Raw genomic sequence first — 26,711 nt, forward strand, 5'->3', positions numbered from 1 at the left:
GCATTTGCCAGGCACTGCCGTAATAGTACTAACCTGTCAATAATTGTAGCAGCAAAAGAATTATAATAGCAGTGCCTAGCAAAATGCCTGTACACAAACCAAAACTTTTGGTTTTGCCAATGATGAAGTGGCTAATGGCAAACTTGGTTAAGACATCCCAGGCCGGGAGGATAGCTCAGTGACAGCGCGTATATCTTGGAAGCATGACAACGCATTGCAACACAGGTTCGAATCCCACTCCCACGCTTAGAGACTGGCCTCCGGTATAAGGTCTGTTATGAAAGATTAATTATTACACTAGTGGCACATTTGCATCTCCAATTTAGCCATTAACCCTTTAGCTCCTTTCTAATAACACTGGCAGGCACATTGGAAACATAGTTTGATGAAGCAAGCTCAAAGAGATCTCAGTCAGGTATTTTGGGCCGGGAGTGCGTGGGAATGGTAATGGTAATAAGGGTGTGCTGATTTTCAGTGTAATCTCAACATTGTGTTGTTCTCTCTATCTCTCTTTCTCTTCATATAGTCTCCCTGATTTATTTGTACTTTGGTTTTGCAGGTGATATCACTGTGTCCTGATGCACGACTACTAGAGAGCCTGCGTGAATGTAACAAACTCTTAGAAATGGTGCAGAAGGGCCTGAGCGAATACCTGGAGACAAAGCGAGGAGCCTTCCCCAGGTAACACCAGTCTGCCTAGGGTTGAATTTAGGTCAGGCCAGATTTAAAGGTCTCTCCAAACTAATAGTGCTGCTTATGCCTTTGCCTAAATTGTGCCAGTGTGAATGGACCTAGGGAAAGGTGTCTGGGCTACAGTAGCTGAGATTATTTCACGAATTAACATCTTCACAGCGTTGCTTTTCAGTACGTCCTCTTTAATTCACCTTTCTGGAGTTAGGGTAACCATTTTGATGTGGGGCCATTTGCTATTCTGAGTGAAAATTGTCCTGCATAGCAATTTTCACGGAATTCTAAGGGACCCATTTTGCTCGGTTCCATGTCAAAAAACCTTTTTTAAAGATCTCAAGAGAAAAAGACTAATTTACTTTGACGGATTTTCTTTTGATTTAAAACATTCATTGTAAAGGTCTTTTTATCTTGAGACCTTTAAAATGTGATTTCCCTTTTTCTTTTTTTTTTTAACATATTCAGGGGTTTTCACCACCCGAACACCCATTCTTCCTCTCGGCCCCCCCACCACCACCACCAGCACCACCAGCACCACCACCTACTCCCCCCAAACGAAAACACATACCTACACCGAATACACACTCACCCACGAACCCCCATCTCTCAGCCCCATGCCCCTCCCCCATCACCCCACTCTCCCAAACCAAAACAAATACATACACACACACCAACACACACGCACCCACACACTTACCTGTTCTCCTGGTCCTGCGCTTCCGGGTCCCGACCTGTCTGTCAGCCCCTGCGCACACTCGTGTGCGGCAGGGACAGTTGGATTTAAAAAGACCGATCCGTGCGTCCATGGAGTGGTCTTTCTAGGACCTTTTGCTCAGCATTCAAAATGACACAAATCGTGAAGAAAAGCGATGAAGACAATCTATACATCTGTTTTTTACGATCTGTATCAAATTAAAATAGATTTATAGGACAGAGTGGGGACAGTGAGTGGAAAAATCAGGTGGGATCTATAGAGATGGATTTTAATGCCAGCGAACATGGCTGTACTTGGCAGCCGACAGGGGTGCAGAATATGGGGGTGCTCCAGGGCCCGGCACCCCAAAGGAAATGTAATCTGTGCTAAATATTCTTATACTTGCAATGGAACTTCTCCAAAACCTGGCCACCGTCCCCCAAACCACCCCACCCCCAGTCCTGGCAAGTCCAAAAGTTGGCTCTCCTGGCAGCCGGCACTAGAGCTTCTTTCCTGATTTTGGTGGAAGACAGGGAAGGGAATACAGGACCAGCATGATTCTTGAGCTTTTTGTCTACCCAAACAAAAGGGTATTAAAATGAAATGTGCGCTCTGCTTTCTGTGGGATTTACTCCTCGCTCGAATTGAGCCCTAAATATTTTATTTTTCCCTTATTTTGTCAATGCAAGTACATTTTACCCAAATGCAAACCCACCTTTTTCATTAGTTATAAATTCAGGATCTGAAGTTCTTTTTCTGAATATAAGGAAGATTTGTTAGAAGCGGATTCAGTGTCTGTCCTACCGTAAGTGTTTAATCACATTTGCTATTAGTGTTACTGTTTTCTTCCAAGAGGGATTGTTAGTGGTCTGACTTGAACTTTTGCAGGTATTGATTAGGCATTCCCCAAATCATGTCTCTTCCTCTTGGAAGTGCAGACCAGTTAAATTCTCTGCACCTCTCTCTATATATCTTCTCTGCTGTCCTACTCCACAAATCATGGGCAGTTCCAGAATCTGCGAGGCACTGTGTGGCAATTTGCACATGTAATGACATTGTTGAAAGGGACAATGCAAAAAATGACATCTCAAGGAGGGACATCTTTGATATTCTAGTGCATCATTTGAAGTTAGATTATAAGAATTGAATAATCAGTGACAAAAAACTTTATGATGTGCATTTTACATTGTCACTAATAGTTTTATAAATGGAGCAACACTTCTAGATTGTTAAATTATGAATCCCAGAATTCTTGTGCTGGTGAGTGTAATAAGGTAAACTACATTTTTCAAGTTTCGATTTAAAGCGTTTAATTAGTGGTTTAGGTAGGTCAGCCGACACGTGTTTTGACCCATGCAGTTCCTTCTCAAGGCTGAATCAATACAGGTATTGGTGAAATACAATTTAAAAAGGGGATATTTTTGAGAGTTTTGATAGAAGAGAGAAATTTAGGTTGTTATATCACAATCCAATACATGATTAATAAGGTGCCCAAACCATGTTTGATTTATAACAATAAGCACAAAGGATAAACAAATCAATTACATGTGCCCATCACCATATGGAATACATTTGAATTAGTGGTATACAACGCAAAAGTTGATGTTTCATCCATATAGGACACAAGTTGGATGTGTCAATTGAAAACAGAATGAGAGGGAGGTGGAGGGGAGTGAGAGAAAAACAGCCTGTTAGTATTCTTTAATACAATTTCTTGTTTTTATGTCTGAAGGAGACTGAGAGCCCTTGCACAGAAAGAGCCTTACCTAAATGTATTCTTGGCTACCCATGGTTGATGGGTGGATTGGCTTGCTGATGGGACAATCTATATGGAAGTAATTGGTTTGAATACATTTTTCATTGTGGAATGTAACAGTTTGTGAGTGGCGGCATTCCCCGGGGGTCTGGCAGTGGTATCTGTGTCTCATGGGGTGCCTGGGTTAGATTTCTGAATTTAGGTCATGGTTGGCCGTGAATTACGAATAGGCTAACGTTTAAGGTTGCAGCGATTTTAATGGCCATATATTGATGAGAATAGGGGGGGCCCTTACCCCGTTGGTATATGCAGAGATTCCTTCGCTCAGTTTAGTAGTTCAAGGAACCACAGGTATCTGTGGCTTGGTATCCTATGAATGCTGTCCCTGGTGGGCTTGGTTGGGCTGTGAGTAAAATGATTCTAGTAAGCCTTGGTCTATTAAGCATTAATTGCTTGTTAATGCCTTTAGGTGCATGGCTCACAAAAAAAGGAGACACTTATTGTAGTGTCTGTGCCCGGTGCGTTAAGGGTGATCAATTGATTATTAATGCTCGGCATGGGTATGTGTAGTGGTTTATACAGCCTCTGCTGTCTGCTCACCTCTCCTCGGCTGTTCTCTGGATAGTGACTGCCAGAGGGGAGATTGCAGAGTCATTATAAGTTTGCCATTTTGGCTGGGCTCATGTTCCATATTGGGTCTGATGAATCAGAGTTGATTGCTCCCAAAAACCTGGTCTGGGACCTTCCACAAATGGCCAGGGAAAAGCAGACACTTCCTGATCCTGACCCTGGGGATGCTGTACTGCGGGAGGATCACATGGGGGGGGGACAGACCAGGAAGACTCGGGTAACTCCCTTTTTAACTTTCCCCGTAATCCCACACTTTTAATGGCTGTTTGCCAAACAGCAGAAGTTGACATAACTAACTTTGTTGAAGGGAACTACAAGTCCCAGAATTCCAGAAGGACTGAGCGAGGAAGAGGGCTGAAGAGGCATGCAGTTGCAATAGTCAGGCAATTGGCCCTAACAGTCCACACCTGAAGGAACCTGGGAGGCATGAAAGGCCCCCTCAGGTGCAGGCAGGAGGAAGGAGTGGATGGAGCTGGAAGGTTGGCTTGAGTGCAGGCTGCAGCAGTGGAAGCAGAAGGAAGGAAGGCAGGAGGCTGGCAAACCAAGCAGAATGGTAGAACAAGAGGGACACCAGGATGTGGAGATAGCAGATTTCACCTACATGTTCTGAGAGAGTTCTGTCCTCCCAAACTCTGAGGTGCAGAGGATGCGCAGCGGAAGACACGTAGGAGAAACTGTTTTCCCCATGTGAGCCTGATTGCCATGGTTGCCGCTGGCATGCCGGAGACTGAGGCAAGAAGCAATCAGCAGGCCAAGGGTCTCGGGAGTAGAGGAAACTCCCTAAATAAGTGGCTGTACCGGAGGCACCTGTTCAGAAGAAGGGTGTGGGTGCCCAGCGAGCCAGAAGCAGTAGAAGTCATAGTAGAAGTCGGGAAAGCAGTGCGACCCGCAGAGCAAGTGCTTCAGAAACCCATGAGTGAAGCACAGCGTTCTAAAATATTGTGCGATCCTTGCGGGTAACAGTAACCAGCCCCTTAGCCACATGCGTAAGACTTGAACCGAGTAGAAAATGATCGCTGTATTTAAAATCCTTTGAACAATGGAATTGTAACATGCGCGTACAAAGTGAAAAGCTTCTTGCTCACGTAAGAAGCGAACGCTACTAACATCCATTGTTCCACTATTCAGAGACTATTACTGTTCCAAGAGTGGTTGTGTGCCACTAATTAAGGAGAGGGTACGCCCATATGACCATTTTCTGAACATTGAACTTTAAAGATCCAAGAGTTACAATCTTTATTGTGGGAAAACTACATTAAAGAATGGTCGCATGTGCCTTATTGTGATTCCCCAAGGAGGCCTGAACTCTATCCTTTTCTTCTACAGGAATACAATTAAATGTCCACTTTTAAAGATTTAAAACTATATCAAAGAGTAGACGCGTGTGCCTAATTGGAGTTTTTACCGAAAGACTGAACCTTATACTTTGTATTAAAGTGACACTCCTTGCATTACACGTTAAAAGAGAACAAGCATTGCCAAAGCAAAGAGGTACCCCATACTAATGAATCCGACTGTTTCTCACAGTTTAGAGCTATCCAGCTGCATTGTGAAGTTAATAAAAATCAAACAGCCTAAGACACAAGTGTACAAGTATTACCTGAAGCTAAGTGAGGAGCACCAAGGCTTCTGGGTAATTGTTTGGTCTGATAGCAGGTAGAAAGGCAAAGGTAAAATTAGGGAAGCCAAACTGGCTATTTGTAAAGACTATTTTGAAAAAGACTCAATCTCTAATGCCCAGGACTGTGGAGGTCAGAGAGAAGAGAGTCTTGAAGGCAAACCCAGGTTGTCATTGTGACAGTTAGACAAGAGAGGTTAAGAGGATGCCCCTTTGACAAAAGCAATCCAAAGGACGAGTGCCTAGCCTACCTGAGGAGGTTGATGTACTTTAAACATCTATGTCGTTGAAATCTGTATAAAAAGCCATTGAAACTGAAGCTGTGGAAGTAGTCCAAAGTATTGAAACTGAATCTGTGGCAGTAGTTCAAAGTATTGAAAGTCAAGAGGTATATCTGGTTGTGTTGCAGTTGTTGAAATCAAGGTGAAATACTGTGGGACCAAGGTGACTGTTCTCATGGTAAAACAAGTAGAATATAGTTGTTGAAGCAGAAGCAGCAGTAATAGAAATAATCCTGACTAATATACCATTTGAATGTTGGAACTATAATTCAAGGAATCCTAACTGTTAATTAAGAACTGTGTATCATTGACAGCATGGATCGTTTTCTTTTGAACTGTGGCAAATCTTTCTGTGGGAGTGATACAGCATCGTGATCAGGATTACCATTGGGGCTATTTTCCTAGAAGAGAAAAGTTGATAACTTCACCCAAAAGAGGAGATTTGTTGCCAATGGAACTTTAGTTGATTAACTTTCACTTTGACTTTAAAACTTCAAGAACTGAGTCAAGACATTTTCTTTCTTTGATTGAACATTTGTCAAAGAGACTTTGAATCCTGGGGAAGGGAAATCTCCCAGGACATTAGAAGATCATCTAGCAAATGTGGATATTGTTCATGTTCTCCAGCATGGGGTCTGGCATGGATTCACATGCTCATCAATATTCTCTGTCGTCGGGCTGGGAATCCTCGGTAAAACTTTCACTTTCACTTTAAAACTGTATTTCTCCTCTAAACCAATCACTGTCTTCTGGGTCATACTGCCCCCATCAAATGACAGTACTCTCCCTCAGGCCCGCCTCTGGCAGCCATCTTCAGATTGTTCATGGCACGCTTCAGTGTTGGAGTGCTTGAGTTGCAGAAAAGTTCTATTTTTGTTTCATCTGAGCCCGTGTGCTCCTATCTTCATCAGCCGGCAACGGGGATCCATTGACCATGAAGTTGCGCACCACTCAAGGGTGATTGTTCGTCTAAGTTTCTGGAAGGCCGTCTTGGGTTTCCAGAAACTTTGTGCCCTCCGACCATGACGAGGAGAAAAAGGATGGAAGGACACTTTTCAGACCCTGCACCAAATGCGGGCTAACCAACGTCTTCGTGGAGGACAAACATCAAAAAGGGTCTGTACTGCCTGCACCCGAACCACAACGAGGATGGGTGTGAGACATGCCTGGACTTCTCAAGGTAAACAAAGAAAGGTGTAGCAGGCTGGTGGCATGGCTGAAGTCGAGCAAGGCCCCTGACCCGTGCTCCGATCAGGGTCATGCCTCACCCAGGACTGGTCGTTCCGAGGAGCGGTCTACCTCCTGGAGGAGGTCGAAGTCCTTTGAGGACGCCTCGTCCGTAGGGGTCCAAGGTAAGGCCAAGAACGGCAAGGCCTATTCTGCCGGGTTCGCCGCTGATGCGGGTCCCATGTCGGATAGACCGTAATCGCCATCGCCGTCTGCCTCACCAGCCAGCCTGCCATCGGGTTCCTCCTCAAACAGGAAGTCCTCCACCCCGGCCAAGTTACATTACAAATCTGAGAAACAAAGGCCAGAGGAAGACGACAAGGCCTCACAACAGGCTCATCAGGCATAGCCGAAGACGCCGCTGACTGCTTCGTCGACATCCTCTGGGGCGACCCGTTAAGGCGGGTGGTACCAACCAGATGAAGGTGGACCCTACAGCACAGAGAGTATCCCTGCCTCCCATGTGCGACACGGCCACTGAGGCAGTGGCAAAGGCCTGCAGACACCCCGGGGGGGGGGCACAGGTTCACATCCCGTACATAGCCCTCAGGAGGGAAAAAGGGGTGGCGGCGAGTAGGCTCCAAAGCAGCCCTCCAAGGTTTACGTTCAGCCAATAGACATCTCCATGGACGAAGGACGACCACGCGTCCATACATTCAGTCCACGAGGAGGGCGGCAGCGCATGGCCTAGCACTCCATCATGCCCTGCACAGCCGAGGGACATATCCATGGACATCCTGTCAACTCTCCACACCCTAGTGAAAGAGATCCGGCAAAGGTTGCCTCCAACTCCGGCACCTGTTGTACCGCAGGCCCCTAACTAGCCTCCACGTAAGAAGTGGAAGCGTCACCCGACGCCACATCAGCCTCCTCCACCACGTCGGGACCTGACTTCACCAACTGACCTGGATACATACACGGACACTGGTACGGAACCGAGGAAGATGAGGACTTCGTCCCGGCAGACGACGAATCACTGAACCTGGACGCCCCACATAGAGGCTCTCCACCAGACGAGGTGGGATCATTCCACTCAATGATCTCCAGGGCAGCTGAGCTGTTCCAGCTGGTCCCTGAGGAACCCAAAAGGGAGGGCTTCCTATATCAGCGACAGGAGTCCAAGAGGAAGACTATCATGCCTGTACCCTTTTTGGACGACATTCATGAGGAAGGCCTGGCCCTCATGAAAAACACATGCACGGCTCCAACCAAACGAGACAGGTTGGAGAAGAAATACAGGGTGCCGGACACTGCACTCATGTGCTAAAGGTCACAACTGCCAACGGACTCAGTAGTGTCGGCCACCCCAAGGAAACAGACAATGAATGGAAGAAGATGGATGCCATGGGAAAGAGAGTCATCTACACAGCGGCATCCATGATCAAAGCAATGATATAAGCTGGGCCCTATCCTGGAATTCCTTCCTAATGACAAGGAAACTGAGGCTCTCACCCTCTTCCAGGAAGGGGAGGTGGCATCGGACCATGCCATTATGGTGGCAGTGGACATCGCCGACACGGGTTTCCGACAGATGGGATGGTTGAAGGTCACTAACTTTCGCCACTAAGTTCATGCAAAGGTGCTGGGCATGCCTTCCGATGGCGATATCTATTCGGGAAGGCGGCGACGAATCCCTTCAAGCCATAACGACTGAGACGGCACGTTCCCTTGGCACTCTGCAGATTTGAAGCATGATCATGTATTGATCATGGAATTTAATAGACAAGGATATCAGAAACACAAAAAATAGGGTCTCTGAGATTGCCAAAAAAAAGTAAGAAAAGTCTATTACTCAGGCACACTAATGTTTGTATTTATGCATCCTCCATTTTTCAAAATAACTCTGATTTGTGTATTCATAATTTCTTTGGATATATATGTAATTGTTAGAAGTCAATACATTTTCCTCTCTTTCTAGTTTCCATCTTTTGATTGTTGTCAATGAAGTTGTTAATTTCTGCATTATTAAATGTTGTTAAACTCTGGACATTTTCTATGTTCTTCTTGCTTGTGACTCCCTTCTAGCACGGAATAGTTCTTGATGAATTCTAATGAACAGTGACCGATAACTGGACTGTTTTTCAGTGTGGATTCCACTTTTTCTTTAAGACCCTTGGCACTCTGCAGCAGCATCGCTCGTCGTCTTTTCGCTCCTCCAGGGGAAAATTGAGCAGATCATCCAAGGGATACGGCACGTCATACAGGCAAACTCCCCGATCCTCCATGCAGGAAGCCTATAGGGGTCGCTCCCAGGCCTACAGTAGCAGAGGTCAGTGTTGCCGTCACCCACAGGGCAGGGTGCCAGCGCCCGAGCAAGCCTGAACCGGCCAAGACGTCAGGCCCCCACTCATGCACCCCAGTGGGAGCACGGCTGACGAGGTTCGTCAGCGAGTGGAAGACAGGTGCCCTCTTATTCCACCGGTTCCCCATCAGGAGCAGCGCATCCCTCAGCTCCTGGAAGAAGTGCGAGCCATGTTACGGAAAAAGGCCGATAGAGCTTGTTCCCCAATGGCTCTGGGGTTCCAGAGTCTATTCCAGATACTTTCTAGTGAGAAAGAAGACAGGGGGTGGACCCATCCTGGACCTACGCTGTCTGTACAAGTACTTGAAGTCCCAAAAATTCAGGATGGTGAAGTTGCAACACGAGCTCGGCCAACTGGAGGATGGAGACTTCTTGACGTCGTTGGACCTAGAGGATGCGTACTTCCAATGTTTCCTGGGGTTGGGGCCATGGAAGTGCCTACGGCTTGTGGTACAAGGCCAACACTACCAGTTCAAGGCCCTACCGTTCGGTTTAAAGTCGGCCCCAAGGGTATTCACAAAATTCCTGGCCCCGGTGGCGGCCTACCTGCATCTGCAGGGGGTATACCTGTACCTGGATGATTGGCTGATACGCGCCTGCTCCCGGGAACTTGCCGACAAGCACATGAAGGACACCGTCCGGTTGCAGAGCTGGGGTTCTTCATAAACTATCCGAAGTCCTGCTTAACGCCATCGCAGAACGCGCTGTGCTTTGGCGCCAGACTCAATACAGTGGCTTGGCTGGCATCCCTCTCAGAGGAGAGGCTAGCAGCCATTCCGGAGAAGGTGCAGCGACTGTTGTCGGTGAAGACTGCAACGGTTCAGGCCATCAATTCTTGCTGGCCATGATGCCGTCCTGCATCTACCTCGTCGCAGGTTACAGATGCGACTCCTACAGGAATTATGTACCTTTGGTACAAGTGTCGGGGAATTTTGCGGACAAGATCCCCCTCAACGAGGAGTTCCGGTGGGCGATAGAGTGGTGGGGGGTGCGCTCCCACATCGTCCAGGGGATGGGATTTCAAACCCTGCCATACAAGGAGATGGTCACCATGGATGCCTTTCTGGAAGGTTGGGGAGCTCACACCGGATGTCTACACACCAGAGGTCTGTGGCTTCCGGAGGAAAAGGATCTGCACATCAACATCCTGGAGCTACTGGCAGTGTTCTGGGCCCTCAAGTCTTTCCTACCATCGCTGAGAGGCAAGGTAGTGAGGATCTTCACGGACAACACCACCACACTGTTCTACATCAGGAAGCAAGGATGCATGCAATCCCCAGCACTCTCCAAGGAAGCTCAGGGCTTGTGGCATTGGGCCATCGGACAGGGGATGTTCCTCGTCCTGTTCCACCTGGCAGGCATCAAGAACACCATTGCCGACTCCCTCAGCAGTGAACTGCACTCCTGCCACGAGTGGGAACTTCGTCAGGATCAGGTGGACCGTCTGTTCATCAAATGAGGCAGACCTCCGATCGATCTGTTTGCCAAAGTGGCAAATTAAAAGTGACAGAAGTTTGCCAGCAGATTCCACCAACCGAGGAGCATGGGGGACATGTTCTCCTTCCCGTGGGAGGGTGTGTTTCTGTACACTTTTCCCAGCTTCTTCTCCTGCTACATGTGATCAACACACTGAGACAGTGTCGGTGCAAGATAATAATCATCTCCCCGGCGTGGCCGAGGCATATTTTGTTTCCGGATCTACTCAGCCTGTCGGTGTCGCCTCCAGTCAAGTTGCCAGTACTGCCGGATCTGCTCACCAGAGAGAGAGGCGCAATCCTTCACTATGACCCAGGATCTCTGAACCTGGAGGCATGGCTCCTGCAGCCTTAGAGTTTGGAGGTTATGATCTTCTAGCTCACTGCAGGGAGGTCGGCGCCGAAGCCAGGGCAATTCAACTAAAGTGCTATGGCCATAAGTGGAAGCATGTTGAGGAGAAACATTTATACGATTAAACATACCGATTCATTGAATGACCTGGAGAAAAAGTGTGGTGACTAATCTATGAACGCAACATAAGAACTGGTTGCCCCATTATAAAATTGATACCAGAAATGCTAATTGGAAAATGATTTTTAAGATACTGAAAACTAATGATTCCAAACGCTTCTGGTATCTCTATAGCCAATACTTAGCCAAAGATAACATTAATGTAGTTAATGAAATCAGCCTAGATGAATGGGTTAGATATGTTCATGGTTACTGTTTTGATGTAAAACTTGAACTTAGTCCTACATCTATTATTAGATGAGGTTGTTAGATGGCTTTCCCTTTTGAAGCTGATGACATTTTTAGGGTAATTATGAGGCTTAAGGCAGAGCTCCTGGCCCTGATGGGCTAGCCAATGCAGTGATCAAACAGAATCCTATGAAGTGGGCTACCTTGTCAATTAAATTATTCAAGTTAGTATGGGAAAGTGGCGATATTCCGGAAAGCTGGAGGAAATCCATGTTAGTTCCGATAAACAAAGAAAATGATGTAGATGTTTGCCCTCCAAATATAGACTGCCCTGGCTATGTCAGATACATGTTGCAAAATCTTTAGTACACTTTTATTGAAGATTATTAACACATGGATAGAGGAGCAAAACATTATTCCCTATCAGCAAACTAGTTTTAGACCTGGACATAGTACATTAAATATGTTTGGTCTTAACTACCTCATATCAGACGCTCTAGGGGGTTTAGAAAACAATTTATATTTATTCGTCATACATTATATTGGCTGTGTGAATCGGGGTAAACTTTGGACGAAGCTGCAAAATCAATGTATTCTTGCCAGTTTATGATTTACTGCCATACAGCCTAGAGTGTCCACCTAAATGTGTATGGTAATACTATGTTGATTGCACGCCTATTCCATAGTCCTGGGATATCCTGACTGCAGGCAGGCGAACATAACATGTTTTGTAGCAAGGTCAAACAAGTGGAATGGGGAGCACTTGATCACCTTTTCGTGCTCAAACGCCCCCAGTCCATTTCTCCCCGCTCCTACCTAATGTATATCGGCAGACAGTATGTTAGATGAGATTTGTTTTGAGGAATGGAGCCAAGTACTGGCCTTGCAAGACAAGAGTCACTACAGTGAGTCTATGCCTATGCTAAGTCCAGTTCTCCTTCCGTCAGACATCATCTTGGCAGTTCTAAAATATAATAACTATAGCGGTTACCGTAGGAAACCGATAACAAAGTTTACTTAGGATGTCCTTCAAACATTGGAGGCCAAATTCGGGATCTGAACAGAAGATCAATTTCCAGAGTTTAGTGCGTGCAGAACACGCAAGCCATTGAAAAGTGACCAATCCTGCCTTGGCTCTCAACCATGTGCATGAATCCCAGATAAGGACAATTCCCAACTTTTGCATAACACGTAGAGATGCATGAAGCATCCAGTAGGAAATAGAGATGTGAGATGCTTCCTTGTCAACAGACACCACCATAAGTAGCAAAAAGCCTGTCAAAAGTACAGAGGACCTTGGCGTATTACTCGGGGCATTTGCAATAAAAAAATTTGAAATAATTCTGTACCTTAGAAGAAGGGTTAGAGAAAAATTTTTGAACTTTGATTGCACTACAATCATTTTTGACCCGCAGTTCACATATAGATGTCAGCAACAAACACTATTCTGTTCCACATGGAAGTCTGATAAGATTTTGGGCAAGACGTAATGGTATATCTTCAGTGTTTATTTATTTTTTGTAATGCTTTGCAGGCCATGCACCAATAAAGAACCTGCAATCCATCTATCGTCTCAGCAGACCTAACAGCAACTAGGAAGCCTGTCTTTAAGTTTCCCATTTTAACTACACTAGTGAAAGCTTCAAAGGGCTTATGGGACAATTCAGAACCAACAATATTCAGATGTCAAATGGGCGATGCTACCTTTATAGAGAAAACAAATGGAGCAGCTCTTTAACATAAATTATCGAAAAACAACTTTTATCTGAGTTCCTCTATGCTTTAGAAGAGTTACAGATAAACACCACTTTTTTTTCCTATTGCCCCTGCTACCTCAGATTTGCACTGTAACAATAACTGAGCCATAGTTCACACACATGCTCATAGAACCACTGTTTAGAGTTTAAAGTTGTCCAGCTCATGGCCCGATATTCGCAAATGCAAAATTCAGGAGAAAGGGCCTCATCACAAGTTTGGCCTCAGCCTTTAAATGCAGTGATAACAGTATTATCGTTGCATTTAAGGGCTTGCCAAATCACGAGTTGGGTGGAAAATTGCATTTTTACCTCTTGCTTTTTGCCGCAGGTACCATTTTCAGACCATTTTCGGTGCTGTTCCTGCCAATGGACCCAATGGGGAATAGGGATTCAGAATTCCCGCCCCCACAACTAGTGATCCGGTTGAATTTGTGCCGGACCGAGTTGCGGTAGCGCGATTAGCCCTGGGTGATATCTCAGCGGTATTACTGCCGGGATACCGCCTAACTTGTGATAAGGCCCAAAATATCTTCTATGGAAAAGAATGAGTGCAATTTTCTTACCCAAGACCAATGGCACAATCCGAGTCATTGCTTGTATAAGGGGGGGGGGGGGGGGGGGGGGGGGGGGGGGGGGGGGTGTGTGTGTGTGTGTGTGTGTGTGTGTGTGTGTGTGTGTGTGTGTGTGTGTGTGTGTGTGTGTGTGTGTGTGTGTGTGTGTGTGTGTGTGTGTGTGTGTGTGTGTGTGTGTGTGTGTGTGTGTGTGTGTGTGTGTGTGTGTGTGTGTGTGTGTGTGTGTGTGTGTGTGTGTGTGTGTGTGTGTGTGTGTGTGTGTGTGTGTGTGTGTGTGTGTGTGTGTGTGTGTGTGTGTGTGTGTGTGTGTGTGTGTACACAGCATAAAGATTTTCGGGGTTAGTTCAGGGTCCAACTTCTTCTGTTGGCGACCAAGTTCAAATACCATTGGGGTTGCGTCGGTGCGGTACTTAAAGGAGGAACCAGTGCCCCTACCTCCTGGGTTAGTGAAAGTAAAATGGAATCAACCACACAATGAGAGCACCCAAGAAAATCCAGTTGAGTTCCAAATGGTTGTCCTATTGTGAAAGATTTCAAGCGGAACACCAATTTGATTGTTTAGTTGTGCCCTTTAATTGTTCACACGTGTTTCGGCCTCTCAAGGGCCTTTTTCAAAACAAAAAATCTGGAGTCCAGACTAACAGTACCGACGCAAGGAAAGATGCTTGAAGCTGCTGAAAGGATTAACCCGTGACCAAAAGTTTTTTTGAGAACCCAATTGTATTTGGACTTGATTTAATTGCCCAGATTTTTTGTTTTTAAAAAGGTCCTTGTAGTTGGCGCAGGGCCAAGGGAGGCCGGCCAGATTGACAGGGGGGAAGCGGGAGCAGGTGTCCCAATGGTGTCCTAATGCTAACAGTATGAAATGCAGCTTTCTTCCGAGTAGCATGGGAGGGAACCTGTAGCGGGTGGTCATTGCTTGGCGGGTGTTGAGCCGCCTCTGGAGGAGGAGGATCTACCCCTGCTGCGAGACCTTCTTTGGCCTCTCTGAAACCCTTGTGCGAGGACTGTCCCTGTGATGAGCCCCAGGACGAGCTTTGACCCTGGTTGTAACCCCATCCACGTTTTGGTTTTTCCGTCTAAGGTGGCAAAAATTGGAGCCCCCTCTATCCGGAGGGTTTATTGGTGAGTTGCCCTAATGACTTTAGGGTCTGACAATCTTCTTTCACGCTCTTTAGAGCGTCTTCCACCGCCTTTCCAAACAGCACATTTGGCTCTATGGGCATATTAAGAAGGGTAGCCTGAGTCTCGAGCTTGAAGCCAGACTGGCATAGCCACGCATGGCGTTTGATCAACGTGCCCTCCGCTATTATTCACCCTACATTGTCTGCTGCATCCAAGTTATTCTTGTGGATGCAGTTTGCTATTTGTTTACCCTCTGCAATGGAGAGTGCAAGTTGTGTTTTCAGGGGCTCTGGGACTGAAGCTATTTGCTCAGTCATTTCATCCCACTTGTGACAGTTGTAGCTAGCTAAAAAGGTGATGTTCTTAGCGATTCTCGCCTGGTAAGCAGCCGAAGAGGCTACCTTTCTTCCAAAGGTATAAATCATTTTACTCTCCTTATCAGGAGGGGCTTTGGTAGAGGCTAGAGGTGATCCTGCTCTCTTTATAGTAGTTGTAACTACCACGGAGTCCGGTTTTAACTGTCACCTGATGTAAAGGGGGTTGGAGGGAGCTGGGTGGAAAACTTTCTCAATGCGCAAGTTAACTGCCTGTGTTAAATTTGGAGTAATTAGAGAGGGTTGGATGCGCCTCTGTACTGACTGAAATAGGGGGATGAATTGAGTAGCAGACTTTTTATCACCCAGTATGTCCTCGACAAAGTGCTTGCCCACCTGTGTCTCTTGCGTATCGATTTTTAAATGTTCTGCTGCTTTTAGGAGCAGGTTATCGTACTGTATTTGATTATCCACTGGAGAGTCTGCCACCAGTGGGTCTGAGTGATCTGGCGACTGTATGACGTAGACATCCTCATCGTCGTTGTCATCGTAAAATTGGTCGAGATCACCCATGTCCCCTTGGTCTTCTGGGTCAGTGTAAATTCCAGTGTCCTGGAAGTCTTGCATGGTGTCAAAATAAGCAAGCTGCACTAAATCCTGGTGTGGGTGGAAGTTTGGGATCTGTGCAGGTTGTCTTGGTGGGGGGCTGGGTAACTGCTGCCCCACCTTGAGTAGTAGCTGGCTCGCTGTGTGTGGCACCCTGATGGTTTACAAAGACCTCAGGGTGGTCATCAAAGAAACTAGCCGGTCATCAAAGAAACTAGCCAGGGAAGACATTTGTCTCATGTCTTTATCAATCATTTCTGCTGTCCATTGTGATGAACTTGGGATTATTGGAGGGGCAGGTGGGGTGGGTGTTGGTTCTGGTGCAGTTTCTTTTTATGGTGCATAGCCCCCGAAATGGTGCCCTCTCCTTGGGCCATAGTCACTAAACTAGAGCCCTCTCCCTGTGTTTTGGAAGATTTATGCTTCTTTGACTTCCGACTCTTCAAAAGCGTGTCTGGGATATGTTTCTTAATGAGCTCACTCACCTTCGAGCTCTTGTGTAGTGTTCGCAGAGGCCTTTGACACGTACTTGGTCATTTTTCGGTATGCGAGGGGGCCGTCGATGCGTCTTTCAAAGCTCGGTCGTCGGCGTGTGAGGACTTCGTGATTTTTGACACTGCGTCAGAAACGGACTTGCCTGCTAGTTTCAGGGGCCTGTTATGAGGCAAGCGCAATGGCCCAGAGGACAGAGTACTTTCGGACCTCCCCCTTGACACTGTGTGTAGCTTTCCGGTCGGCATTGAGGTCGACATTCGGCCATGGCAGGTGTATCTTGTGTGGTGTGGTGTGCTTTGGTCATGGTAGTGCCGCCGGGTGTCGTCCCCATAGCAGAACTGCCGGCCTGCCTGTTGGAGTCGGGGGCTTTCATGCGGGTATCCGACGGATCCCGTTTGCCCTCAGCGTCACTGTAGACGTCGATGCTGCCGTCTATGGAGGCTCCCTCAACTTCCATGGCGGCCTCTGCCTGCATGGCGTGGTGGGCCCAGCACTTTGTTTTGCGGTCCTTAAATCTTTTGGTCTTGAACAGCTTGCACGACTTGCATTGTCCCTCGTTGTGATACCTTGGGAGACAGAGATTGCACACCCTGTGCAAGTCTTTCCAAGGGAATTTACGATAACAGGATTGGCAAAACTTAAGAGGTGTATTCTCCATTGTGTATGGGGAAGGCAGCCTGGTGAAATAAGTGGGTGGAGAAGGGAATATGCATTCTCTTAGAGAGACTAAAGAATTAACCGCCCCCCACTCTCCCTACTGTGAGCAAAGGTGATAGCCAGAAGGAACTCTGCAATAAGCGACTGACAATGATGGCGGAAATAAACAATCGGAGGGATCTCGACGCGTGAAGCACCATGGGTACAGTAGACATCACACTAGGGTTAGTATTACAGTCACGCCCTGCCAACGTCCCTTTCCGAGTTTCGAAAACAACAACTGTAATTCTCTGCAGTTTCCACTAGATGAGGCCTATGCATAGCCTGTGATCTAAGCAGATTTCACAAGCCTCAGAAATCCAGGAAATTGTCTTTGTCTTTGAGGGCAGTGCTATTTTATACATAGCTTTATCAACCCAATACAGACATTTTGCAAATCTGTTAGGACAACTACATACCTGGTTTCACCCTTATTAGTGGTCATCAGTGCAGTATATTCCTGACAGCCTTGCCAAACGCTCCAACCACAAGGCTGTCAGAACTATACTGAAACAACATGGGAATACTGAGTGAGGCATGCCATGTAACAGCTTTGAAATTTCCCACTAATAGAGTCAGGCAAGGTCAGGCATTTTATTCTGACTATTCACACCTGACTCCTTGACTCTTTACACCAGTATAAAAGGTGTGGTTCTGCCCAAGAGTATGAGCGAGCTGGAGTTGCTGCCGGGACCAGGAGAGCCAAGGAGCATGGAGCTGCAGTGGAAGAAGTCTGGAGAGTCTGGAGGAGAATGCTGTGCTAAGACGCTGGCCCGATGTGTTTGAGGGGCTGCTGCGTGGCTAAGGAGCTGTCTCCAGAGAGCTGGAGTGAGGCAGACTGCGACCTGCTGGCCGAGCCCAGAGAAATGCTTGTTCCCTTGGGATGTGTGCCAGTCCCCAGGGGGTATGAGGGGCAGGTGGTGACACCCCGACCTCTACCCAGTGTATCCCGGGGAGACCGCTCGCCAGAGCCGTGCTTCCCCGTAAGCTTTGTGAAAGTGAAGATAGAAAATCAGGAACGTACAGGTGGCTGGAGCAGGAGTGGAAGCAGACAAGATTTGTAAGCGACACAAAGGTAAAGAAAGCAGAAAGAAAGAGAGAAAGTAAAAAAGCGGAAAGCAAGAGCAAGAAAATCATAAAGGAAGATGCACTAGCGGCATGGAAGTAAAGAGAAATAAGAGGAAAGTTAAATGTAAAGAATATATGGGAACAAGGGTGCGAGCGACCCAACAGACTGAAAGTGAGAAAGCGAGAGAAAGCCAAGAGAGGGTGCAAGTGACCCGAAACATGAGGGTGCCAATGCCCCCAAAGCAGAAAAGGAGGGTACGAGCGACTCAAAGGTTGAAAAAGGAAAGTCTAAGAGACACAACAAAGAGAAAGGAAGGTGCAAGGATGCACTACCAAAGGAAATGAGTAACAAAGTGTGCCATGAGCATGGTAAAGACAAGAGGAGTGTGCAAGAGATAAAGTAAAGTAAGAAGAGGGTACAGGTGTGTACAAAGGAAAGAAAAGTGAAAGAGATAAAGTGAAAAGAGCACAGGAGGGAAAGGGTGCCATAAGACAGATAGAAGGTATAAAGAGAGGGGTCAGAAGTAAGAGGCTCACAAAAGACATTGTTGAACTTTGTGGAGAGAGGCCTAGACTTGGGGGCAAGGGAACCCGGAGAGACCCAGAGACATTGTGAACTTCATTGACTTAGTGGCAAGAGCCCTAAGTGGAAGGTTCTAAGGGCTACCCTTTTGAACTATGTTGAACTGGCAGAACGACACCTATTGGTAAGAATACCTGAAACCAGCTGTGGTTTACATTTCCTTTTTAACCACCATGTTTCCTTTAAGAAGACCCCTATCACATTTGGTTTGAGAGGGAGGGCAAGCAGAGGTTTGGACACAGACGAACTTTAGTTTTGGACTTACCGTCATCAACGGCCCTTAGAAGCATCAGTTGAGGGAACAATCCCCTTAGAGTTAGGGCCAGGTAGGCATTACACAAACTCCACAAAGTTTGATGATGATGGTTTTCGAACTGTTACTTTTGAGTCAGTGTCTCTCTTGATACCATGCCTGTCTCACAATACAAGAAAACCACCCTGGACGCCAAATCGGCTCTGGGTCAGGCACACTGACTGAGAACATCTCTGGCTGGATTGATAACATCTTGATGCCATTGGTAAGAGAGACACCTAACTACATCCAAGATACCATTGATCTACTCAACAAAGTCGATGATATAGGCCCACTCCCAAGGGGCACATTACTGGCAACCATGGATGTGGAGTCTTGGCGATCAAAACCCACATGCTGACACTATAGGCAAGTGCATAGACTTCATCTTGACCCACAACTCGCTATAGAAGAAGCTAGATCACATGGGTGTCCCTGTGGGGCTAGTGCAGTTGATTCAGTTAGTCCATGCAGACAGTTCAGTAGCAATCTGCTGATCGAGGGTGCACAAATACCCTGAGGACATCTGCATCAATAGAGGAGTAAAGCAGGGGTGTCCATTAGCTTGCCTTTTATTCTCCCGATTTGTATCAGATTTTAACCCACATGGTGCTTTAGCCATGGTTTTGCTCCCACCCCCCACCCAGTTAAACGGGGCTAAATTCAGGGCTTTGCTCTACGCTGACAACACTGCGTTAATTGATGTTACAGAAGGTGACCTTCAGCAGAGTCTTTTATATGCAGATGAATTTTTTAAGGACCTCAGACTGACACTATTAAAAACTGAGATTGCAGTATTTGGAAAAGGAAGGACCTGGGGCAATTGGTGCATTAACAAGGAGAAAATAGAGGTGGTCATCTCGTACAGGTATTTGGGGTTAGTATTCTCAAAGGATGGGAGTTGGAATACCCATTTAAAGTTCACAGCAAAGCAGGCAGAATCAAGTTTTAAGGGCCTTTTACGTTTTTATTATCGTTACGGGGGGAAAAAGACTGGACAAATGCCTCTCTGCTTTAAAGCTGAAAACTCACATGGCAATAGTGTACAGAAGTGAGCTGTGGGGACTTTCCACCTGCACAAGGTTGGAAACTATCCAGAACATGTTTTAAGGAAGTTCGTAGGGTTATCATCAGCAACATCAGGTGTCTGGAGTTAGGGGTCTCGAGTATAGGGTTTCAGGCACAGTCTCGCTTCTTGCAGGCTTTCTTTAATATACAATTTGATTATGTATTACATTTATATATAGGGAACGCCTATAAGGAGACGGCCATCTCCCCTGTACAAGCGAAGGGGATTGCTTTAATGGAAAAAAAAATGGGGGCTAAATGAGATGGAGCTCCTCGGCTCCATGACAAATGAACAACTTAAAAGGCTGATCAAGAAATGCGCTAAAAAAGAAGAGATTGAAAATACCCAGAGGCGCATTATGAGGCTGCCTTCCCTAAAACTCTATAGTGAGACTTTCACCAATGTAGTTTCTCCAAGTTCTGTGACTAAAATTTCAAACAAATTGGGTATTCAGTACAGAACATTGGGAGCGAGGGGTCTGCCGCTCCCCATGTTCAGTAGTGATTGCCTTGGGGTGTGTCAGGGGGTGTCCCCCGCTTCCTGAGGACTTGCGGCGGGGGACAAAAAAAAGAGAGGAAAGCAGAACCTGCCGTGTCGGATCTGACCCGCGTAAGAGGGAAAGATCCGACACTGCAGGGTCAGAAGGAAACGAGGAAGCAAAAGGTAAATGTGGGGTGGGGTGGGAGGTCAAGGTTTGGTTGCAACAAAATTGTATTCATGGCGAAATTGACCTGTGTCAATTCTGCCGCTAACAATTCTGCCACGGTTAAATCACGCATTTTCACACAAGATCCTCCCTAGGGTTCTGGGCAAGTGGGACATCACTGGGAGTGACTTCCCTCTTGGGGACAAGGACTCCAAGTCCAAACCACCTTGTCTGCAAATATGGATGTGGTAACGACTTTAATATCTCTTACAACAACTATATTCTACAAAGATCCTTCTTTATGTGTATTTGCTAAAGGCAATGATGATCACAGCCTGAACACCATGACCAGTGAAGGACACTGTTCTTTTTATTCCTGTGACATGTATAAGAGAGGAAATTCCTACGGAGGGAAGTGAACTGCTACGCAGAGGCCAGCCTCCGCATCATTGACGTCCTGGAGTGGCGAGTGTCAGGACTGCGCAATCATCCACTGGCTCTAAGTCACGCCTCCCTTCTATGGTTTACACGGGGCCTATGCACATCATGAGAGTACACACTTAAAAGTCCCATTCCCGCCCACACTTGCAGTCCATACATAGAAATATACGCTTCTGTTCTCCAATGTCGTCTCCTGACTACAGTTCCCAGAGTTCATCACGTTTCTACAATAGGGTAACGTTACGGTCAAAACAGGAGGTTGCCACAGAGATTGTGGCGTCCTTGTGTTGATTTGTCTCCAATCTCCGGCTCATGTTGCAAGTACCAGTCACGTGAGGTAACCCATGACATTTAAGCACCTCCTACCATAGTGCTTCTGAATTTGCAGAAGTACGTTTTTGGATTTTGCCTTGTTTCTTGCTACTATGGATTACCTGGTTTAAGAAGTCTATTTGTCTGTTCACTGGATTTCTTCTTCTAACCTTTGTCTGCTTAGTTTGCCTGGTTTTCAAGTGCCTGGAACCTCCTTGACCCGGAACACTTTTGTATTTGCTTTCGTCTCGCCCTTGGTCATTGTTTTCGTCCTACCTCGTTGCCGACCCGGTTTGCCTACATGGAATCCTTCACTGAGTAAGATTTGCAGCACTCCCCTTGCTGCCTCATCTTACCCGCTTCACACGGACGTGAGACTTCCTGTGTGTGTAAGCGCCCCCGCCCCCCCGGCCTCCTGCGCTAGGCATCCTGGTTCCGTCGGGTTAGTCGTTTGGGACTACAAACATTCACACGCTCAGGTGTCCTTGTGCCGTTGGGAATAGGTCCTCTGGGGTTGCTCCACTTCCCTCAGTGCTTCTTTTACTCCGGATCATCTAGAGGTCCTCTTCCTTGGTGTATCTTCCTGGAACCTATAGTAAGACATTTACCCATAGTGTTGTTCTACCCAATCTTGAATACCACCACTCACACACCTCTAACACTAGGGTACCTGTATTACAGATTTTGGAGGTATATCTTTGCAACAGTAGAGGCTATCACTCCTTCCAGCAGTTTGGTGACATCCTCAGCAGTCTTCTTCTCTTACACAGAGGTTAGTCTGAGTTTCTTTGAGACTGTTGTAATTTATATCGTAGGGAGTGGACTAAACAGGTTCTTTCTTCTTGTCATAGGTAGCCTGGTGATACATTGGTTCCATTCTTTCAAGGAATAAATCCTACTGTCTTGTTTTTTATCTGTAGACAGTAGGTTATATTGTTAGGAAGAATCCGCAGCTACACTATGAGCGCAAGTAGAGACGGATTCTGACACAGAGCCACACTGGGCTGCAGAGCCAGTGGCAGCGAGTTTAGTGAGCCGCAAGCCGAACGCTTGAGGGTTGGTGTTCTACCTTCCCAAGGAGCCGAGGTAAGAGAGGGAGCAGAGACTGGAATGCCCTCACCTCATCTGGTGGCCAGACCACTAGCGAGCTGCGATGGGCTGGTAGGCGGGTAACAGACACAGAGACCAGATCATATGAGGGAGCCTGAGTCCCCGAACGCCGCACACGTCGGACTGTAGCTACAGAAAGAAGCCGTGGGGAAAGCCTGCGAGGTTACGGGAGCCTGAAAACCCCACGGAGAGCATATCATTACAAGGTACAAACTTTGTGAATAACGGCTGGAGAAGTGATCAAGGTTACAGGAGCCTGAGAAACCCTGAGTGTGCAAAGCCTATGAAAGAGAGATTGAGGAAGATATATGAACACTTTGAATTAAGGCTGAGAAAGCAACAACAGGTACAGAACTCTGGTAGGACAGTGTGGACAGCCGCCCTGTGGGAAATAATTAGTATTAGTATAACAGGACTTTGGCGAAAACCGAATGCCTGGTTAATGGAAATGTTCGAAACAAGAGACAGTTTTCTTTATTAACAGGTGAGAGTGAAATCCATATCTCGATACAAAGACTGGGAAGAATATCCTGTTGTGGAAAAAGGAACTTTGAAACCCAAGAACAAACCAAGTATAAATTGGGCCAGGCAGATGTCCAGTTGAGGTTATTGTACAAAGCCTCCCCTTTCCCTTTTAGTTAGATGTTTTTCTCTACAGTGGTAAGGCTGGGTAGTTGGATAGGATCCGGACTGAAGAACTTTATTTTGACTTTATTGTGCACCCTTCATTTTTGTTTTATTAGGTAGGGAAATTCCCTCATAGCGTTAGGGCGAGTTAGGCATTTTGGTTCTTTTTATTTTTGATAAAACTCCTTAAAAATGACCCCTAATCATCTGAGTCCTCCTTCTGGTTCTCCACAGTGGATACTACTTTAATCAATATAATTATTCTTCAACAAGTGTTTACCCTCCTGGACCACTTGTTCTGAAAAAGTCTATTCAAGGAGCACACCTACAGAGATTTTACTTCACTTTGAAAGTGATACAGTCATGGGCCTCGTCACAGCCCGAGGGATAAACAGATGAATTGAGACCCAAATAAGTTGTAAACAAAAAGGATTTATTCAGTTAAAAACACAGGTGTTAAAGCAAGTGTGTAAATGAGGAAACAGCATATGTTCTTATAATAGTGCAAGGTTTTAGCAGAGCATAACAAGTGAGAGGAATATTGAAAAAACAAATCCTGATCTACTATTGAACTGAACTGTGGTTGCAAGTCCTATTGTCCCAGCCTACAACAGTATATCTTCGGTGTTAGAGTGCTTTGAAGAAATCACTTAATGTGACTCACAGTTCATGTATGGGGCCCTCCTGTAGGGGCTGCCAGCAACAATATTTGCACCCTCTGTGCAGTGCTTGCTTGGCTTCCATTTATGAGTTGATTTGATCTGGGAGGATTTTCAGGCTGCAGTCATTATTGTCACCTCTTATTCTAATGGTGCTTGCTGTGGAATATGGGTGGACAGAGTTAGGAGGCCAGGCACTAGGAAATGGCCTTGGGGTGGCTGGAATCTTTCCTGTACTTCGGCCCCCATGGGCGCTCTCCCTCAGTCCCTAAATGTGACTTTGTCACAATCCCCGCCATACATAAAACACTGGACATCTCCCATGGGAAGATATTCCCCCCCAGAAGAATGATATTCTACTATATTTCACTGACTGAAAGCTTGTTTGATTGAAACTTTATGCAGCAAGTATCCTCCTAATGCCCTGCTGTATTGTTGCAGTGTCTCTGGAAAGAATAGCCTAATGGATTCTATTTTTTTAAAGGCTTTATCGGTTTTACTTATAAACCAAACAAACAAACAAACATCATCAACAGCATCATAAACCATCATAGCAACTAAGGAGAAACAAATGACGAAATATGCAAGGCAGAGCTGTTTTAACAGGAAAATTAAAGGAATGAGGAATGACCAGTCATTAGTCGGCATCCATGCCTTTGGCAAGAATTTTAAGAGTGACTAAATCAGGGAGAAGAGATTTAACATTTGAGACTTCACCGAAAGCGCAATGTATTGTTCACAGAATTCATGGAAAGGGAGCAGATGGAAACATGCTTAGCATATGTATCTTCTCAGCCGCAGCAACCTCCCACATTTTACACCACCACACATTCACCTGCGGTCCTTCCTTACGTTTTCAGGACTTGGCCAGAGCTATGCAAGCCGCTAGTAGAAGCTGAGAAACCAAGGACTCTCTATGGCCATTCATCAGGTAAATCAACTCCACTGAGTCCCCAAGAGTATTGTCCACGGTTCCATTGGAAGGGCCACACACGTAATCTCCATTAGAAGTGTTACTGCCTCTCGCCAGAAGACTTGAGCTGTTGTGCACCCCTACTACATATGATAGAAGTCCCCCTCTTGATAACACCCTCACCAACATAGAGGAGAGATAGCAGAGTTAAACCTGCGTAGGCAGCTACGGTATAAGTACCATCTGAACAGAACTTTGTAAGAATTCTCTTTGTTCGTAACACATTGAGATGAGGATGCCGCCCTCCGTCATATTCTCATCCAGCTTTCTTCAGTTATGGAATGACCTAGATCTCGCTCCCACTGGGCCATGTACACAAACCGGGTTGAAGGGTCTGAGGTATCAAGCAATCTATAGATCCTAGTAAATCACCTGGTCATATCACCCCCATGAAGGGTACGTTCCAGAGCCAGAGAGGATCTTGTGCCTGCTGCTCGGGTTGTGGGGTTGGTAATCCAGTGGCGAAGCCGACCATACCTAAAGTGCTCTGCATCCGTGAGATTGAACTAAATCTTGCAGACTGCAAACGTCATCGGAGATCTGTTTTGGTATAACTGAGCCAAGCTCTCCAGTCTGCCCCTTTTCCATTGTGAAAAAGTGACCTTCTCCATACCAGGAGTGAATCGGGGATTTCGCAGCACTGGAGAGAAAGAGCCTAATCCCGCCAGGGAACTCCCTGCCTAATCGCTCTATCAGTGATCGAGTGAGGACCTAGTGAACAACAAAGGAGGCCCCCGCAGAATCTATCCCTTGCAGCCATATGAGGAAGAGTCAATGAGACACAATCTGTCTTTGAGTGTTCAATACCCACCCAGAGCGACAGACTATTGCTCCCTGCCCATGAGAATAGCCCAGAGATTTTGGCTGCAGCAACATAATTCTGAAGGCTCGGGAGATCCAAACCACTGCAATGCTTGTTAGCAATAAGGACCTGCCTGTTGGCTCTTGGCTTATTCCCACCCCATATGAAGCCTATTACTTTTCGGTGGAGCGATTGAAGTGAATCTCTGTGGATGGGAACCGGGAGGGCAGAAGCAAAATATAATGTATTCAAACATAGCTTTATTCAGCTGTAAAAAATATAAAAGCAACAACGCAACACACATTGCATATACAATATTAAAACAATATACAATTCATCAGCAGCATATACATTAAAGCCAGACCCAGCATGTTTGTTTTCAGACAACAATGCAGAAATAATCTATAGAATTCATCACATAGATCTAAGAATACTTATTCTCCTTAACAAGGCTCTAAAACATATTTGGATATATAAAATAAACTGCATTCAGATCATTTGTAGTTTTACAAAAAGATGCAGCTGCAAACAAGTGGCAGCAAATAAGATTACCTCAGGTCCCTATAACAAGGGAGGAACAATAAAAAATGTTTTATCGATTCATGAGGGGATCCACAAACCTTACATTAACTGTTGTTAAGATGTGACCACTTAGATGTAAATGTAGCCAACTTCAATGTGTTACGTAGTTGGATATATAAGCTCGAGCATATCCAGGACCAACACAATCTACATAAGGCTCAATGCCCTCTGTTGGTTTTAGCTCAATATACAAAGAACCAGTACTCATATTATTGATGGTTGCTAAATGCCACAGTTTTTTCACCATCTCCTTTTTTCACCATCTGCTTTGCACCAGATGTCAAACTTGCAGGGTTTGACCAGAGTGTATCCATGTCCAAACCCGCTAAGCCTTTACGAATATATGAAGAGCCCGATCCTGAGACATTCAAAAGGCTGATAATCGCATCTCTATATTTACCCAATTCAGGTGCACACCATATTCTAGTCCAACATAACAGTGGTTTGTTTTCCAATACCCCATCACAGGCTGGCCATGGGTGCTTCTTTGGGTTGCATGAGTAGGGCTCTTAAAAAAGTCAACTACATTTAAGGGGGCAGTGCCCCCAAAGTTTGGCCCCGTACAGGGTTGCCGCCCAACCGTGGGATTTATACAATGTTATGGCAGGTGAA

At 46.1% G+C, this 26,711-nt stretch overlaps 1 protein-coding gene across 1 annotated transcript in view; it reads left to right on the forward strand.

Annotated features, from left to right (window-relative positions):
• Positions 1 to 26,711, forward strand: part of DNAH1 (dynein axonemal heavy chain 1) — a 3,604,831-nt gene that overhangs the window by 1,277,185 nt on the left and 2,300,935 nt on the right. Inside the window, exon 23 of the mRNA XM_069644003.1 lies at positions 560 to 681. Coding sequence (XP_069500104.1) covers positions 560 to 681 — 122 coding nt within the window. The remainder of the gene's footprint in view (positions 1 to 559; positions 682 to 26,711) is intronic.

The sequence above is a fragment of the Ambystoma mexicanum genome, chromosome 2p, assembly GCF_040938575.1.
Source record: "Ambystoma mexicanum isolate Mex_15411 chromosome 2p, UKY_AmexF1_1, whole genome shotgun sequence".
Taxonomy (NCBI): domain Eukaryota; kingdom Metazoa; phylum Chordata; class Amphibia; order Caudata; family Ambystomatidae; genus Ambystoma; species Ambystoma mexicanum.